The sequence below is a fragment of the Thalassophryne amazonica genome, chromosome 1 (genome assembly GCF_902500255.1).
Source record: "Thalassophryne amazonica chromosome 1, fThaAma1.1, whole genome shotgun sequence".
Taxonomy (NCBI): domain Eukaryota; kingdom Metazoa; phylum Chordata; class Actinopteri; order Batrachoidiformes; family Batrachoididae; genus Thalassophryne; species Thalassophryne amazonica.
In genome coordinates, this window is record NC_047103.1 from 170196056 (window position 1) to 170214966 (window position 18911).

An 18911-nucleotide genomic window follows, 5' to 3' on the forward strand; every position below is an offset into this window, starting at 1 on the left:
GCGCAAAAGACTAATTTTACAGACATAACACAAAGTTAACAGTTTTATCACAGTGACTGTAAGCTGTGGAAGAAAAAAAATAAAATAATATATATATATATATATATATATATATATATATATATATATATATATATATATATATATATATATATATATATATATATATATTGGAAGTGATCCGCAGCTGTGGCAGCAGGTGTATAAATTTAAAGCGACCACCTCATTGTGGTGTTTTTTTTGCTTGAAAATGATCCACAGTTGCGGCAGCGCGCACTCACTCAGTGCAGCGTCTTTTTTTGGACTGCATTTAAAGAATGTGACATCTTGAATGGATGCTGTGAATTAAAAACCGACAGTGTAAAGGGACCATGTGTGGGAGGGCTGGAGGTTTGAACCAAACCTATGAGTAAACGTGTTACATGGCGCAACATGGATCAATCTGGCAACATGAGCCACTCGTGGCTGGACAGGACTCAAGTGACAGGTCAGTCGTGGCTCACTAGAGGCACATGTGAGGCACATAGAGGCGCCTTTGTAGCGGATATGTGACGGCTTAAAATGTGGATCATTCTTCAAATAATCGCTGACACACCCATGCAGGGCTCATTATTCATGGCTTATTATTCAGTGGGACCGAGGCTTTAGTCATTTTAAGATGGGGAACAAGAGTCATCAGGAGATAATGCCCCCCTCCACAAATCAGTAATACAAAATGTCGCTGAATCACCCAAGTACACGCTTACGGTAAATATGAATTAAATCAGTCAACTGGTTCTTGAGATATCACATTAACAAGCAAAACTAGACAGACAGACGGACACGCTGATCACTATATCCCTGTATTTCATAGCAGAGCGATAAAAAGGTATCAGACTGGACTCAGCTGATACTGAAGGTTCCAGTATCTCTATCAGACATAACAAAAGGGAATCACACCATCCCGAGTTTGGAATGGAGCCTGGAAACTCGCCTGTGATCTCTTAATACAAATCAAATACGTTCACAAAGTTCAAATTCAGTTTGATCCAACTGTAAACTCTAACATTTGGCTTCTATAAATATTAGCGTCCAACTGAGAGGTTTGTGGTCTCTGGGGGCGGGGTTACCTGGACATGCGTGGGCCACTGAGTGGAGACGTAAACGTTTAACTCCTTCTCCTCACCAACAGGTACGACCAGCATGCTTTGGGTCTCCATGTAGAAATGCTCCTGACCTCCGAGACGAACCTCACCTGAAGAACACAGACAACAGAGCAGAGCACAAAAACAGACACCATTTACCCAAATCCATTAAGTTCCAACAATAATATAGAACAATGCAGGGATTTTATTTTATTGTGTGCCTTTTCTTACCCACATTAACTGACATCTTTCAAAATAAAAGCACTCCCTGGTGTCTGCTCTGTCTTGAATTTGCACAAACATTTGCTACGTGTCTAACACTGAATGAGCGTATTTTCTGAAGCATAAGCTGCAGCTGTCAATAAATGCTTTGCAAGAAAAAGTGTGTGTATTATATATATATATATATATGTATATATATATATATATATATATATAGAGAGAGAGAGAGAGAGAGAGAGAGAGAGTGTTTTTTTTTGAAAAGTTTAATAACAGGAACTCAGAGTTGCACATGTGCACACCACAGCCTGTGCTGTTCAACATAAGGACTTTTAAATGCTAAAAATAAGTGAGATGGACAAATAAAATGTGTGCTGGACAACATGTCAGAAGCTATTTGACACAGTTTGGACAGAATTAATCTGCAGATGGAGACAGATTCTTGGTCCCCAGCGTTGGAAACACTACAAAAAATGTGTCCCATTCAATTTTTGTTTTTTTTAAACAGTGCGATTTTACGGCTTATCCCTTTAATGTTCAGCTCAACCATTTGGTAGAGCATGTGAGATCTACTGCATTCTATTGCAAAATGCGTGGATGTTAAAGGTTTATAAGCTGCAGGACCTCCAGAGCTAGTTCAAAAACAAAATGTATACGGTGTAAAATATGATATGTGATTTTATTCCACGTGTGCTGAAGCACAATAAAGGAGAATCTCTCAAAGCAACATTAAGCGTCGTGAACACCGGAGTGACACCGAGTCATTGTGAGCGGTGGACGTGGACACCGAGGACACATCGTGTCAGAGAGCTCAGTCAGTGTCAGTTCTGGCTTAGACTGGTCATGACGTGCACACGACTAATCCTGCTGGAGGAACACGACTTCACTCAGCTGGATTAAACTGCACTCACACTAACTAATGATGCAGGAACCCTGAGCAGGTTTTAGGTTACAGGATCCACTCCACTGGTTAGAAGAGGTCAGGGGTCGTTACTGAGTCACCTCTGGTTAAACTTTCACTCGCCTGATATAGTATGAGCGACACATAAATTTTCTTCTTAGTTTACCAGCAGAATAAAACTTTTACCTTCATGAATGTGATCGACGGCCTGAAAGGCTTCAGTCACATTTCCTCGTTCGAGGATCCGCCGAGGCTGAAAAAAAGACGACTTCTTAATCGCTTCCTGTCAGAGAGACATAAAACCAATTAACATCAACAACCGTCCAGTTAACAAATAACTACAGACAATACTTTTGATTTTAATCTGGAGTAAAACCAAAAGGACTAAAAAAAAAATCTCTCCTCCTGTTGAGGAAATTATACAAAACCTCAAATATTGCCATCTACTCTGGGAGCGCCACCTGCTGGACATGTCTGGGCTCATTACAGGGAATACTCATTGAAATTAGGAGCAGGTGCAGTTCTGATGTAGCTTCAAATCATCTTCTGAGGTTCAGCGTAAAATGCAAACAGATTTACATCAAATAGGGCTGGTGGCCAAGTGGTTAGTGCGCTTGGTTTCAGTGCAGAAGGTTCCCGGTTCAAACCCCACCTCTGCCACATTTCTCCATGGAGTGCAGAGTTGTGTCAGGAAGGACATCTGGCGTAACACTTGTGCCAACTGTACATACTGATCCACCTTGAATCTGCTGTGATGACCCCACTGCAAAAACAAGGGAGCAGCTGAAGCGTCTAGTGGTGGTAGTCAGACCAATACAGGCCCCGAGACCAGTCTGAGTCTGTGCTTGTTGCTGGATTCTGTAGCATGAAGCAGGCAAGAGTCCAGGATGAGACGCAAGTCCTGAACTAAGGCCGGTACCGGTTTAAAGCCGGGAGGACTGGGACCACGGCGCCCACAAGGAGCAACTGCAGAAACTCCTCTCCACAGCAAACTGCATGCAGAGGCTTTGGAACTTTTAGTGACACCAGACCTTTAGCATGAATACAACAGAGTGAAACAATGTTCAATTTAGATGTCATCACAAAAACTAGTTCCTACATTTGACAAAAGGACAAGTGAGAATTCTGGGAAAAGAGAAAGATTTGGAAAAGCAGAAAAAGAGGAGTTTACGTACAAGTACAAGTTTACGTTCTTCAAGTGAAGCAGTGTGTCTGTTGGAGGAAAATTGATCATCTGTCACCAAGAGTGACAGATGGATTAGGATTAGCAGTAATCCAAGAGTCAGTAATCCCTCGCATTCTGACACTGAGAGAACAATAACTCAGAGTGACACTTTAGACACAAACAGCTAAAATGTGTGGCGACTCAGGGACAGAGTGAGGAGATGTGACTTTCACATTTAATTTAGAACTTCTGAAGTTTTCAGGACACCTGAGGGAGACCCAGAACAACCAACAGGGTTTTGGAACACCTGGATTCATTTACAGTCTGAATGGAAGTGGGGTTTTTTTTTCCTTGGAACTGAAAAATAGGGTCATTTTACATTCAGGGTCAAGACTCCTATATGCAATATACATCTGCAACAGAAGATGGCGCCAAATATCTGGTAAACAAGTATTGAAGGCAGCAGCACTCAAGTTTACAGAGCTGCCTGATGCAATTTACACCTTATATAAACCTAATCTAATCGGAGCTAAGCGCAGTGGTGTGTGGACGCGTGCTCTCTCCCAAAAGAAGTGTTGTGTTGATACAGGTGTCCTCAGCCCTGAATGTGGAGTGCAGTGTGAGCGCCACCTGGAGGGGTGAGGGCTGAAATGTTCTAACATGGCACAAGGCACCTGGGCCTGGTGTGATTATGCCCTTAAGTCCATGGTGAGAAACACAACAAACAACTCTCAAGCAGCCAAAAAATAAAGTGGTATACAGAATGTAACATTGGAAAATAGTGAGCCCAAAAAAGTCTTAATGTTGTCATTTATGCTGTAATAAAGAATCCCCCCCCCCCCCCCCCCCAAAAAAAAACCTCTGTCCTGATCTGTATAGATCAGTGTCTCTCTTTAATAAGGGCTGAGCTTGAACAAATATTTCAAAATAATACTTAGGTTGGGTCGGGTTCGGTCACACCAGCACACAGACACTGAACGTGCAGAGCTTTTGTCAAACGATGTCATAGCCCCGCCTCTCCAACCTCAGCCACTCATAATTAATGACATTGTTACCAGTGTAATTTAATATACTTTTTTTTTTGTCTTGGTGGATGATTAACAGGATTTATTTTCATCGTGAGCAGCAGTTAGCATTGGGTTTGCATCATGTGAAGCAGCACAGAGTAAATAAAAAGTCTTATTCTGACCTGCTGCATCCTTTGAGACGGATTCAGACGGTTGTTCACTTAAGACAACATCTGGAAATAACGTAGTATGGTGGATTAGTGGTGAGTTCTGTTGCCTCACAGCAAGAAGGTCATGGGTTTGATTCCCACCTGTGGCCTTTTTATGTTCTCACTGTGTTTGCGCGTGTTTCCTCCAGGTGCTCTGTTTTCCTCCCACACAGCAGAAACTGATTTGCAGCTCGATATCTGAAGTGTGTAGGTCTAACCTTACTAACCCCCAGAGTAACAGTGGTGAGGGAAAAAAAACTCCCTCTGAAGAAGAAACCTCAAGCAGACCAGACTCAAAGGGGCGACCCTCTGCTTGGGCCATGATACAGACACAAATTACAGGAAATGTTGCCAGTGCACAGGACGGGAGGGTTTCAGAAACAGACAGAAAAAAAAAACAGAATGAAGCATCAGAAAGACAAGAAATACAGTATAATTTGTCAGCATTAAACAACAAGAAAAAACGAAGAAATACTAAGGTGATCGCCGGCCACTATCAATCAATCAATCAACTTTTTTCTTATATAGCGCCAAATCACAACAAACAGTTGCCCCAAGGCGCTCCATATTGTAAGGCAAGGCCATACAATAATTATGAAAAACCCCAACGGTCAAAACGACCCCCTATGAGCAAGCACTTGGCCACAGTGGGAAGGAAAAACTCCCTTTTAACAGGAAGAAACCTCCAGCAGAACCAGGCTCAGGGAGGGGCAGTCTTCTGCTGAGACTGGTTGGGGCTGAGGGAAAGAACCAGGAAAAAGACATGCCGAGAAGGGGGGCAGAGATCGATCACTAATGATTAAATGCAGAGTGATGCATACGGAGCAAAAAGAGAAAGAAACAGTGCATCATGGGAACCCCCCCACAGTCTACGTCTAAAGCAACATAACCAAGGGATGGTCCAGGGTCACCCGATCCAGCCCTAACTATAAGCCTTAGCGAAAAGGAAAGTTTTAAGCCTAATCTTAAAAGTAGAGAGGGTATCTGTCTCCCTGATCTGCCCAAGCTTCACTAAAAGACCCAGAATTTAGGTAAAGTTGAGGCCGCGGCACGTTCAGTTTACTAATAAAATGAATTAAAAGAGTAAAAAGCGTAGTAACATGATATGCCACTATGCTAAGCATACAATAGGGAAAATAAGTGCATCTTAAGTCTGGACTTGAAAGTCTCCACAGAATCTGACTGTTTTATTGACGCAGGGAGATCATTCCACAGAACAGGGGCACGATAAGAGAAAGCTCTGTGACCCGCAGACTTTTTATTCACCCTAGGGACACAAAGTAGTCCTGCACCCTGAGAACGCAAAGCCCAGGCCGGTACGTAGGGTTTAATTAGGTCAGCTAGGTAGGGAAGTGCCAGTCCGTGAACAATTTTATAGACTAGTAGCAGAACCTTAAAATCTGACAGGAAGCCAGTGAAGAGACGCCAAAATGGGTGAAATGTGGTCGAACTTTCTGCTTTGTGTCAAAAGTCTGGCAACACCATTTTGAACCAACTGGAGAGCCTTAATGCTGGACTGCGGTAAACCAGAAAATAGAACATTGCAGTAGTCCAATCTAGAAGAGACAAACACATAAATCAGGGTCTCAGCATCAGTCATAGATAGGATGGGACGAATCTTCACTATATTTCGCAGGTAGAAGAAAGCAGTCCTAGTAATATTTCTAATGTGGAGGTCAAAGGACAACGTAGGATCAAAAACTGCCCCAAGGTTCCTCACTTTGTCAGTGTGATGTATGACACACGAGCCTAGGCTAAGCGTTAACTGGTCAAATTGATGCCAATGTCTTACTGGACCAGGAACCATCATTTCAGTCTTATCAGAGTTTAAAAGTAGGAAATTGCTGGACATCCAGCCTTTCACTGATGCAAGGCAATCTTTTAAGGATTTTATGTGACTGAGATTACCAGCAGTTATCGGCACATATAAATGAGTATCATCAGCATAGCAGTGAAAGGTAATCCTAAAACACTGCAATATGTGCCCAAGGGGTGCTATATAAAGGGAGAAAAATGGGGAGCCTAAGACAGACCCCTGTGGAACCCCAAATTTCATGTCACTAACTTTAGAGGTAGTGTTATTGTACAAAACGCAGTGAGAACGCCTGGTCAGGTATGAAGTCAACCATGCAAGGGCACTCCCAGTAATCCAAAAATGATTCTCCAACCTATCTAATAGCAGAGCCTGGCACGGAAGGATCAGCACACAGCCACACAACCTGGCATGGTGCAATTGCATAATGCATGCCACGGCGCATTTGTGTGATCCATAGGGAACTATCCGTGGGGACAGCGACGGAGATGGTGGACGGGCCCCTGGATCCAGCACCAGAGACAGTTTGGTTTTATACCCACTTTCACTCCTATGATCGTGACTGTTTCATTTTCACACTCATGTAGTCTCGGTGTGCAGGCTTTTCAGTGATAGGAAAGGTGCAAATCAATTGTCCACTTTTTCCCAACAAGTTGTAACTTTGTGACTTTTTCTCCTTCATTCAGCTGTCACCGTGTGCCGTGTGACCGGGCTACAACTGCATTGCTTTTATTTTGAAGCCTGATTTTTTTATTTGTTCTCGGAAATGTGAACTGCTCCTCAAAAATGTACACTCATGCCAAAACAGAGATATGGATGCGGAATGCCGAATTCAGATGAAGTTTAATAAATCCAGGTCAGCTGTGCTTCACATCTCCACCTCAGACATTCAGCCTGGCTACGATACACTTGTTAAAAGTCAATAGAGACTAGATTTCTCTCACTGAAAAAGAAAAAAGGAACTGAAAACACTAAAATGTGGAAAACACAAATGTAGTTGTGCAAAGACATGATAAGAACCGGTGTACAGGGACACTTTTCTCTTTTTCTGCACAGTTCAGTGACATTGTTTTGTCTATTATCTGGTTTACAATGACAATTCATGCGGCTGTGTGTTCATTCCTTCATTGTGAAAATCTCCACAGACCTCTGCGGTGAAAATCGGGTCTGGCAGGTCTTCGTAGCTGACTTTCACAGCTGCGGCGCCTCGTTTGGCGTGAGCTTTGGTATCAGCGAGCACCGCACAGATCATCTGACCAACACATGACACCTGCAGACAAACAGGACACCAGACCTTTATGGAGAGTCGTGATGTTCACAGAAGCATTGTTCTTCTGTGATGTATCAGTCACACCATGACAGACTGAGGAAACATATGAGTAACATGAAATTTTGATAACCGTTCGTGTTCATTTTTGTTCTGTCAAAGTCCTTTTCCAATTTGTTAACAGCCTTTGTCAGCTGATGTCCAGTGAGTCCGTCTGAAAGCTTTGTATGGGCTCAAAACTTTGAGCGGACCATCAGGCAGAGAGCTTTCCTGGTGGTTGTACACTTGTTTGCCATTTTGTATTTTACTGATTTGTTACTTCTACAACATTTATGCACTCATATACTGTGGTTATCTGATGGTCCAGACTGGGCTTCTGATTGGCCAAAGCTCCTGCACAGGGTGTGAATTCAGAACCAGAGGATGGAGGATGGTTCCCAACACAGCAACAAGCAGCCGACTGTTCATTTAGTAAAGACTAAAGGAAAAAGAAAGTGTGGCTGTGTGCGTGTGGATCTCAACGTCGAAGCGCACACACTGGATTCTCTTGGTAAGAAGGCCATGCAGAGAAAGGTCGCTTGCAGTCCTCGCCATTGCAGTGGTTCTGAATGCCGGCACAGTGAGAAGACGTCCTCAGTACACAAACGTAGTGAGGACGCATGACATCATGTTCCCTCAGCCAGCAAAATTCGAGCCACATTTGCGTTCAGACCTCGAAGAATCCTGCTCAAATCCACCCCACCGTACACATACACGTCTTGAAACTGGGAAAATCGTTCTGCTGAATGCGGCTTTTTGTGTTGCCAGTGGAAATGTGATGTCATCCATCCCTCAGAGCCCCAAATCCACCGGACAAATGATCTTAATCCGTCATAGTGTGACGACACTTTAATGCAACAAAATCATGCAATCTGCAGTGTTAGCCAAAAATGCTATTTTTGCTTCCACATATGATAAAAACAATAATGTCCTTTTTTCATATTCACTACAACGATATGCATAAGTTGTACTGTGTGGGAATTTTTTTTAATTTTTCTCTTCTTGAATTCAACTAAACAGCAAAATGATCAAATCCCCGAAACGTCTGTCTGGAGTAAATCTGAATCCCTACGAAATTCAAACAGTTCAAGGAGGAAAAATAAAACCATTTAATCACCAATACCCTGTTTCTGATATTTTAACCCATTTCTGATGTTGGGGGAAAACAAAAATTCCTTTAGGTGGGACTTTGCCAAACAGGAGCAATACTGACCCCCAGAGGGTGTTCAGAGAATTTCAGTAGTTAAGACCTGGCAGCTGTTGGACATAAAAAAGACGGAAAGAAAAAAGTCCAACATTGAGAAAGACGACTGTAACTATGTGATTAAAGTGAACTGATTCAAAACCATAAACAACGAGCACGGACCTCCGTGTCAGCGAGCAGCTCCTCGTCATAATTGAACATCCGCTGGACTTTTGTTCCAGGAATATCTGTGGCTGTGACAATGTCAACAACACCTGAAACCTGCAGCGCGGCACTCACATCCAGCCCCCTGTGGGATAAACAAAAACAAATAATGAAGAGACCACTTACTCGAGCGTGAACCTTCACCAAGGCTCAAAACGCCAGTTTTGTAAGATGCCATTTTGTAACATTTCTGGCTTCACTCTTTTTTGTGGCTGTGCCCCAGAATTTAATAATTTCTAAATTGGACAGATATTTCAGGGTTTCAAGGAAATCTGCTGTATTTACAAACCCCACTTGATAAATATAGATTTTTTTAAACTTTTTAATTTATTTTTTTAATTCACAAAGTTGTAAGTTGTGCTTGTCGAGAGAAACTGCCGTCTGTCTGTCCGGCAAAACCTGCGACATCCTAAAAGTCAAGACCTGTAAAACTCTCAAAAATTTAAATTTTGATACATTAATACTGAGGTCAAACATCTGTGTGCCAAAAAAAAAAAAAAAAGAAAAGAAAAAAAACACCAAACAAAAGAAAAAACCCAGGCATTTCTGACATTTATAAATGCCTTTTTTTTCCACCACTAAATTTCGAGTTTAAAGTAAGAAATGTAGCAGAAGCCCTGAAACACTCACATCGTCCGCTAGATGGCGACAAAAGCTGTTGAAATGTGCAGCAACGTCTGGACTGTTTATTCAGAAGTTTTAAAAAAAACCTTTTGTCTTTGGAAGTGTTTATCACATGATTTTACGTTATTTTAGCGTGCGGCCGGGAACTGGTCACCAATGCGAGGAAAAGCTCGCCGTCTATTTTGGGGAGGTCGTCGCAGTACACTGCCTCGCCTGTAGCCTGGCTGAGCGCAGAGCGATGCATGATGGGACGTCCCACGGGGTCATGATGGTGCTGGTCCTCCGACACGCGCTGCAGAAGAAGTAACAATAAATCAATAAATGTGACCGATGGGCCTGGCTTCCAACAAATTAAAAAAAAACATGTTGGACTTTAGTTTTCCACATGTAAAGACACAAACACTGAAGTACTTCTGAACAGAACATTTTGTGGTCAGACCAGTTCAGACCTGGAAGTCCTGCAGGCCAGGTTGGATCTCTCTGGGTAATGGTTGGATCCACGCTGCCTCAGGCAGCTCCTCTGTGATCACATTCTAGACAACAAACAGCTGTTCAAGTCTCTGCATGGTCCACCACAAAGTCAAACTGGCTCAAAACGTCTGTTCTACCATTTCTCTGAGCTTCTGCAGGACCTCCAGGTTAAATTTGAAGAGGAAGCTGAGAGTCAGGGAGCGACGGAACACCACTTTTCCCCCAGGAGCTGAAGGAGGAAGAGCCAACTCCTCCAGCAGGACATCGTAGGCCCGACTGAGGGTCTCCTCATCCCACAGCCTAAAGGGCACATGGGGATAAACAAAAAGGTGCCATTTAACCGTCTGGGATCCATGAATGCACCGGCGCCTCCAAGTGAAGTTTTCATCACGTTTCCATAAAGAGATCAGCGACGGAGCATCACGGAGACTTCATTCGACCAACCCCTGAACTCACAAATTCTCATCTGTACAATGGATCTTTCCTCTGGACGACCTGCGTCTCACAGACCATTCTAAAGGCCAGAGAAGGTCATGCAGTCAGTGTTCATTCTCTCTCTCTAACTTGAAAAGAACGGTCTGTCAGCCTGAAAACATTTTGTTTTTATTTTGAAAGTCACTGTGGAAAAATACACAGAGATCATTTTCTTCATGGATGATGCAGCAATATTTATTATTTAAAGGCAGCAGTGGAGAGTTTTTGGAATCAGTTTTCATCATAAAAGGAATTTGACCAGAGCAGTAGACATGTAAGCTATAATACTTTACAAATAAACTTTGAGAATGTTCCAGTTCTCTGCGTATTGTGAACGACTGGAATTCCGTTTTGTTTTTTTTCCTGCTACTGACATGTGAACGCAGCATAAGTTACGCTTCTTCACTGTGTAGAACTCACTTCTTAAACAGAGTTTCTCTGGGGGTGAGTTTAACAACAAACAGAAACCCAGTGTTGCACATGTGCACACTACAGCCTGTGCTGTTACTTAAAAACATTTTAAATCAGTCCCTTCTCCATTGTTTCACTCGGGGTCATCACAGCAGATCTGTGTTGGAACTATGTGTTTATTTGGCACAAATTTAATGCCGGATGCCCCTCCTGATGCAAATCCACATTACATGGAGAATTGGCAAAGTTGGCCTCGAACTGGGAACCTTTCGTACCGGAAACAAGTGGACTTGGTCGTCAACATAAGGACTTTTAAATTCAAAGTCAGATAGACAAATAAATGTGTGTAGCACAACATATTGGGTGCAGTATGGACAAAAGAAAGCATCAGATGGACATGGACCAAGAAGTAAGCAATGGATTCACGCAGGAAGCCCTTAACTTGTGGTGTGTGCCATAAGGACTTTTAAATTCTTAAAGATAAGCAAAACAAACCCGCAAACACTAGAAAAAAAATAGTGTACTTTTATTGTTGGAGTTTATTTTGCCAGTGGTTCTCATCCCAGTCCTCAAGTACCACCTACCCTACACATTTTCTATATCTCTCTGCTCTGCCACAAGCTGATTAGCTCATTCAGGTGTACACGGCCTATCAAGTCCTACCAGTCATCTGAATGAGCTAATCATCTTGTGGCAGAGCAGGGAGACATGGAAAATCTGTAGGTTAGTGGTACTTGAGGACCAGGCTTGAGAACCACTGGTTTAGAGTATTGAGTCCTCAGAAAGCACAACATAAATAATTATCATCATCATTAAAAAAAAGGCATATATATATATATATATATATATATATATATATATATATATATATATATATATATATAAGGGGGTGGGGTCCAAAGTGACAAAGTAAGGAAGCAGAGAAACAAGCAGACTCTGAAAGGTCATCTGAAAGCCAAAGTATTCCAACATGGCGGTCTGACCTTGTAACAATGGCCTGACAGGTTTTGGCAGCGTTCGCGGTGGTCGCTCCCACACCGCCATAATAAATACTGATGTCTTGCACCACTCTGGATCCCTCGCCAAAAAACACCCTCATCCCCGTATTCACCGTGGCAAAGGCGCTTTCCTTTCTGGGTGCGTGGCGGAATGCACGAACAAACTCCCCCTGCAGGAAAAACATGAAACTGTTTTGCATTTTAATAAAGTTTGAAAGATTAAAATGAACATGGAACAGAATGTTTTCACTGACAATTCATTTAATATTGTTGTCTATTTAAAAAACCCTCAGTGAAAAAAGGTGCCAGTATGGTCAACCACAAAAACATCGCTAATGATGTTTTAAAATATTTTACTGTGGAATACTTTTGATATTTTATTTCTAAAATGCTTTATTAGTACACTGTATTTACAAATGATCTATAACTATAAACAGACGCGTTCACATGTTAAAGATGTTTATGTGACGCTTGATGACTTGACGAGGAGACGACACTGAGGTTGGAACTGAGGACGCAAACGGATTTTTCTTTTTTTTTGTTTGCTGAAAGGACCAGAGAATACAAGATTTATCTTCTTTCTGTTCCTTTTTGTTCATGAAAAATGCTTATGCAAGTTGACAATGAATGAATGAAATGACATGAACAAATAAATAAATAAATAAATACAAATAATTGATTTTGAGGTGCTGCTGTACGTAAGAAAAAAAAATTGATGACTTCGTAAAATTTTGTATTTTTTTTCTCTTAATGGGCACCACAAAACTGACATTTTTCACATCCATCCATCCATCTATATATATATATACGAGGGCTATCAATAAAGTAACGGTCCTTTTTATTTTTTTCAAAAACTATATGGATTTCATTCATATGTTTTTACGTCAGACATGCTTGAACCCTCGTGCGCATGCGTGAGTTTTTCCACGCCTGTCGGTGACGTCATTCGCCTGTGAGCACTCCTTGTGGGAGGAGTCGTCCAGCCCCTCGTCGGAATTCCCTTGTCTGAGAAGTTGCTGAGAGACTGGCGCGTTGTTTGATCAAATTTTTTTCTAAACCTGTGAGACACATCGAAGTGGACACGGTTCGAAAAATTAAGATGGTTTTCAGTGAAAATTTTAACGGCTGATGAGAGATTTTGAGGTGATTCTGTCGCTTTAAGGACTTTTCACGGTGCGAGACATCGTGCAGCGCTCTCAGGCGGCGTCATCAGCCTGTTCAAGCTGAAAACCTCCACATTTCAGGCTCTATTGATCCAGGACGTCGTGAGAGAACAGAGAAGTTTCAGAAGAAGTCGGTTTCAGCATTTTATCCGGATATTCCACTGTTAAAGGAGATTTTTTTAATTAAAGATATATATATATATATATATATATATATATATATATATATATATATATATATAGTGTTTTAGATTTGGATCAGAATACAACCCCTGGCAAAAATTATGGAATCACCAGCCTCGGAGGATGTTCATTCAGTTGTTTAATTTTGTAGAAAAAAAGCAGATCACAAACATGACACAAAACTAAAGTCATTTCAAATGGCAACTTTCTGGCTTTAAGAAACACTATAAGAAATCAGGAAAAAAAAATTGTGGCAGTCAGTAACAGTTACTTTTTTAGACCAAGCAGAGGGAAAAAAATATGGAATCACTCAATTCTGAGGAAAAAATTATGGAATCATGAAAAACAAAAGAACGCTCCAACACATCACTAGTATTTTGTTGCACCACCTCTGGCTTTTATAACAGCTTGCAGTCTCTGAGGCATGGACTTAATGAGTGACAAACAGTACTCTTCATCAATCTGGCTCCAACTTTCTCTAATTGCTGTTGCCAGATCAGCTTTGCAGGTTGGAGCCTTGTCATGGACCATTTTCTTCAACTTCCACCAAAGATTTTCAATTGGATTAATATCCGGACTATTTGCAGGCCATGACATTGACCCTATGTGTCTTTTTGCAAGGAATGTTTTCACAGTTTTTGCTCTATGGCAAGATGCATTATCATTTTGAAAAATGATTTCATCATCCCCAAACATCCTTTCAATTGATGGGATAAGAAAAGTGTCCAAAATATCAACGTAAACTTGTGCATTTATTGATGATGTAATGACAGCCATCTCCCCAGTGTCTTTACCTGACATGCAGCCCCATATCATCAATGACTGTGGAAATTTACATGTTCTCTTCAGGCAGTCATCTTCATAAAACTCATTGGAACGGCACCAAACAAAAGTTCCAGCATCATCACCTTGCCCAATGCAGATTCGAGATTCATCGCTGAATATGACTTTCATCCAGTCATCCACAGTCCACGATTGCTTTTCCTTAGCCCATTGTAACCTTGTTTGTTTCTGTTTAGGTGTTAATGATGGCTTTCGTTTAGGTTTTCTGTATGTAAATCCCATTTCCTTTAGGCGGTTTCTTACAGTTCGATCACAGACGTTGACTCCAGTTTCCTCCCATTCGTTCATTTGTTTTGTTGTGCATTTTTTATTTTTGAGACATATTGCTTTAAGTTTTCTGTCTTGACGCTTTGATGTCTTCCTTGGTCTACCAGTATGTTTGCCTTTAACAACCTTCCCATGTTGTTTGTATTTGGTCCAGAGTTTAGACACAGCTGACTGTGAACAACCAACATCTTTTGCAACATTGCGTGATGATTTACCCTCTTTTAAGAGTTTGATAATCCTCTCCTTTGTTTCAATTGACATCTCTCGTGTTGGAGCCATGATTCATGTCAGTCCACTTGGTGCAACAGCTCTCCAAGGTGTGATCTCTCCTTTTTAGATGCAGACTAACGAGCAGATCTGATTTGATGCAGGTGTTAGTTTTGGGGATGAAAGTTTACAGGGTGATTCCATAATTTATTCCTCAGAATTGAGTGAGTCCATATTTTTTTCCCTCTGCTTGGTCTAAAAAAGTAACCATTACTGACTGCCACAATTTTTTTTTCTTGATTTCTTATAGTGTTTCTTAAAGCCAGAAAGTTGCCATTTGAAATGACTTTAGTTTTGTGTCATGTCTGTCATAATCAATCAATCTGGTGACTGATTGTCACCAGACTTAGTTTATGAATTATGAATTAGACAATCAATCTGCTTTTTTTCTACAAAATTAAACAACTGAATGAACATCCTCCGAGGCCGGTGATTCCATAATTATTGCCAGGGGTTGTAAAACTGAGTGACAAAACTATTCACAATATCGACCAGAACTTGTGCAGGTTCACAAAGACTAGCAGACCATTCGGAGAATACAGACAAATATTATATTTGTCATCAAATGCTAAAAGATTCTTTTTTTTAATGAAAATTGAGTTTGTACAATCTTTGTACCTTTCTGGAGAAGGGAATAAAGACTGACACGAGAATCTCGTCTGGCTTCAAGATGGTCTTTCCAAAGCTGACGAAGAAGTCTTGATTGACGGGAACCTCTCGTCTTCCTACTGCTGTTTTCAATCAGAAATTCAGCAATAATCAGCAGATAAAAGAGGTACAGTGACAGTTTCTGAGGAACTCTGTGTTGTAACGGCAGGCGGGGACTCACGGTGTGATACGACGCTCACTTTACAGTTTCCTGCAGCCAGAACCGGATTCAGGTCGGAGTTCGGGTATGCACTCGCGATGTTTCCTCCAAGAGACTAAATGTCCAAAAACACACGAGAATCTCATCAATGGGACACCCAACGGGTAGAAGTCCTCAAGGTGACATCAGTGAAACAACGCAAGGCAACATATTTTAAATCAATTCATTTACACAACAGAATGGTCATTGTGGTATCCAAAGGGAACATCTCCACCTGGTGGACAGTTACCATTAATGCAGGTACTACAGAATTTGTCAAGAGCTCCAGTTTTTTTTTTTTTTTTATATTTACCATTACTGAAGCTCAAAGTGTTTCCAGAAAGGGTCGTGAAGTTGCACCGGGCAAACACTGATAAGTTTTACCACTGACAAGTGATGATGTTGTGCAGACGGCTTCTACAAAGCTGAATATTTTTGACACCAATATCACCACACAGACCAAGTCTGGTGACAATCAGATATTTAGGAAAGACGCGATTGCACTCAACATTTTTACAACGTATGCTCCAGTGATCTTGACCTTATGAGCCTCAAGTCAACAAGCCTTTAGGGGGTGATGATGCATAATTCATAAACCAAGTCTGGTGACAATCAGCTGAGTACAGCCGAAGTAACATCGCATTACTGATGGCCCACAGGGGAAAAAAGCATCGTGACTCTTCCCGTTACCTCAGCGTCTGTCTCGTTACGTGCACCGTAACACCGAAAGTTATCAGTCACAGTCATAAAAGAAACGGTGGAGAAAACCTTATTTGACTGAAGTACACTCACAGCAACGTTTCTGATCTGCAGGCTCCCCAGGTTCAGCAGCTGCTGGATCAGGGCTCGGAACAGCTCCGTCTTCTCCTCTGGAAGCTGGTGGATCCGGTTCTCCAAGACCGACTGAACCTCAGACAGGCTGTAGCCCACTCCAATCCAAACTCCTGCAGAGAGCCGACATGCTAACCAAAAAAACAAAAAAAAACAAAACAGATCCCCCAAATGTCCTGCAGGTGTCTTGATCCCTGGGGTATTTCGCCCGTGGGTTTGGTTCTGGGTTTTAAAATCTAATTTTTAGCCATTTCAGAGATATTCAACCAAATATAAATTGGATCAGAGTCCAAGGCATCAGCTGTCATTTGGAACCAGAGACAAAGTGGCTGGTTTCCTGAAGACCATAATGCCAAGGGAATTGGTGGAGAACCAAGACTCTTAACACCAACGGTTTCAACAAATGAAAAACTTTAAAACGTGTGGCGTTATCACTCAGACCACGTTCACAGGTTTGTCAACCATCTGGCTCCAAAACAGACAAGATAGAGTCCTTCGGTCCCAACGGACGGATCTCAGCTGGATCCACTCCTGATAAATGCAAAAAAAAAAAAAAAAAAAAAGCAAAGTGAAGAAGCGACGAGGACAGGAGAAGGTCTCAAACCTCCAGAGACTCTCACAAATAAAATAAAATAAAATTTAAAAAATCATCCAAGTCTCAGACTTAGGTCTAATCCCAACACTCTGTATTACAAAGACCAATAAATTCACAAAGTTAAAATGTGAAACTCAAAAAGATGGAAAAAAAATTTGTCATCTTGTCACATTTTCCAAGGTGGGGGTAATTAAAAAGGAAGTGACTAAGAAAAAAAAAAGACCTAAATTAAAACGGCCTCATTACAGGAGTTCAACACGGAGAAACACCAACACCCTGCTGGTTTGTAAGAAACCAGTAGGGTGTTGGTCACAAATGGAGGCCTGAAACGACTCAAACATCCATCCGGCATCTTCTCATGTGACTGTTTAAGGAGCGTTACGTGATCAGCTTCATTCCCAACAAAATCCACAAACTATTAGACCTGATAACTACAAACCAAGTCCAACATCCACCCTGAATTTGGTTCAGGACCAAAGCTTGTGGATGCAGCCATGTGAGCACACCCAGAACTGACCTGACCCCAGTGCACCATGGGTACCATGTCTGCAAGGAGACATCAGCAACAGCAAGAACTTCTCCTTGGCAAATGTTTCATTGTTATTGTTGAAACTCACTTCAGGTCAGGTGACAGCTGCCTCATCCACCACACCATGGAATGGGCTCGGGCCCTGGATGGCAACCACCCAGGCACACAACTGGTCCACCCCTCCCGACAGGAACCATCCATCTGCTGCAACCAAGTGAAATGTGGGCGTGTCCTTGACTTGGGTCCTCGACACTGAGGCACCTCCATGCTGGGTCAGGTCACCACATGGACACCTTGTGGTAGCTGATGTCCCTCAAAGTGTCAGTGAGGGAACATCCTCATCCGAGGCTCACTAAGTAACCACTCATTTGACACAAAGTCAGTCCAGCAAACCCCAAGGATCCTCCACAGAGACCTGGTACCCAGTCATTGCCTGAGGCCACTGGTTAGAGTCCAAGACTGACAGGAAGCACCAGGACCCTAAAGACTTGGACCTGCAGCAGCAAACACCTCTGTCCAGTGACATGATGGCGCCTTAAACTCTTCCCGGGTGTCTCCGGACCTGAAAGGCCAAGGATCCAGAGACATGAATGACACTGCTGAGATCAGTCACTTCACAACATCAAGTCTTTGCCTGAAACTAACCTCAGTCCAGAGTCCTTCATGATCCACACTGCTGACACCCCAGAACCCCAAGTGACGACAAGGAGAAACCTTCAGGTCTGCAGACAACGTGCATGCTTTGAATTCATGTGCGATTGTTGTTTTTTTTAAATATTGTTTCCGGACAGTAGATAAAACTGACTGTGAGATATCAGCCTGCACGTATAGAGTTTGAGGGTGGCGCTAAACATTTCTACTGTCCAATTAATCTGAACTTAATCAATTTTCTAAGTTTCAGTTATAAACATCTCATGACATCCAGAAATTAGAGAACTGCGGTGTTTCAGTTCTGCTCGACATTCCAACATTTACTGATGAGCATCCAATCAGAGACAGACTGACAACAAGGGGGCGTGTCAATCTGTGCAACGCTGCATGACGTCTGACCGGGTGTGATTCCCAGCCGGGACTCGAACCGGCGACGCCACAACAAATCAGAAATTAGGCCACATTATCAAATTTCTGATGGTCCTCAAATAAGCAGGCTGTACGTGGACATCAGGAAAAGGGGGCGGGGGGTTCTAAGCTTCATAACGTCGTTTAATCACAGTCACTTTATTCTGCGTGTTTTCAACCTTTTGCAATGCCTTAAA

General features: G+C 42.1%; 1 protein-coding gene across 4 annotated transcripts in view; it reads right to left on the reverse strand.

Moving 5' to 3' along the window:
• The window catches only part of aox6 (aldehyde oxidase 6), a 51424-nt gene that overhangs the window by 23414 nt on the left and 9099 nt on the right, over positions 1-18911 (reverse strand). For 3 of the 4 annotated variants that reach the window (XM_034179108.1, XM_034179102.1, XM_034179117.1), the window contains 11 exons: positions 16493-16644; positions 15683-15776; positions 15472-15584; positions 12116-12300; positions 10385-10547; positions 10226-10309; positions 9899-10068; positions 9111-9237; positions 7586-7708; positions 2431-2527; positions 1110-1234 (listed from right to left, as the gene is read on the reverse strand). In XM_034179108.1, the coding sequence (XP_034034999.1) occupies positions 1110-1234; positions 2431-2527; positions 7586-7708; positions 9111-9237; positions 9899-10068; positions 10226-10309; positions 10385-10547; positions 12116-12300; positions 15472-15584; positions 15683-15776; positions 16493-16644 (1433 nt within the window). The remainder of the gene's footprint in view (positions 1-1109; positions 1235-2430; positions 2528-7585; positions 7709-9110; positions 9238-9898; positions 10069-10225; positions 10310-10384; positions 10548-12115; positions 12301-15471; positions 15585-15682; positions 15777-16492; positions 16645-18911) is intronic. The other variant, XM_034179113.1, reaches the window with a different exon arrangement.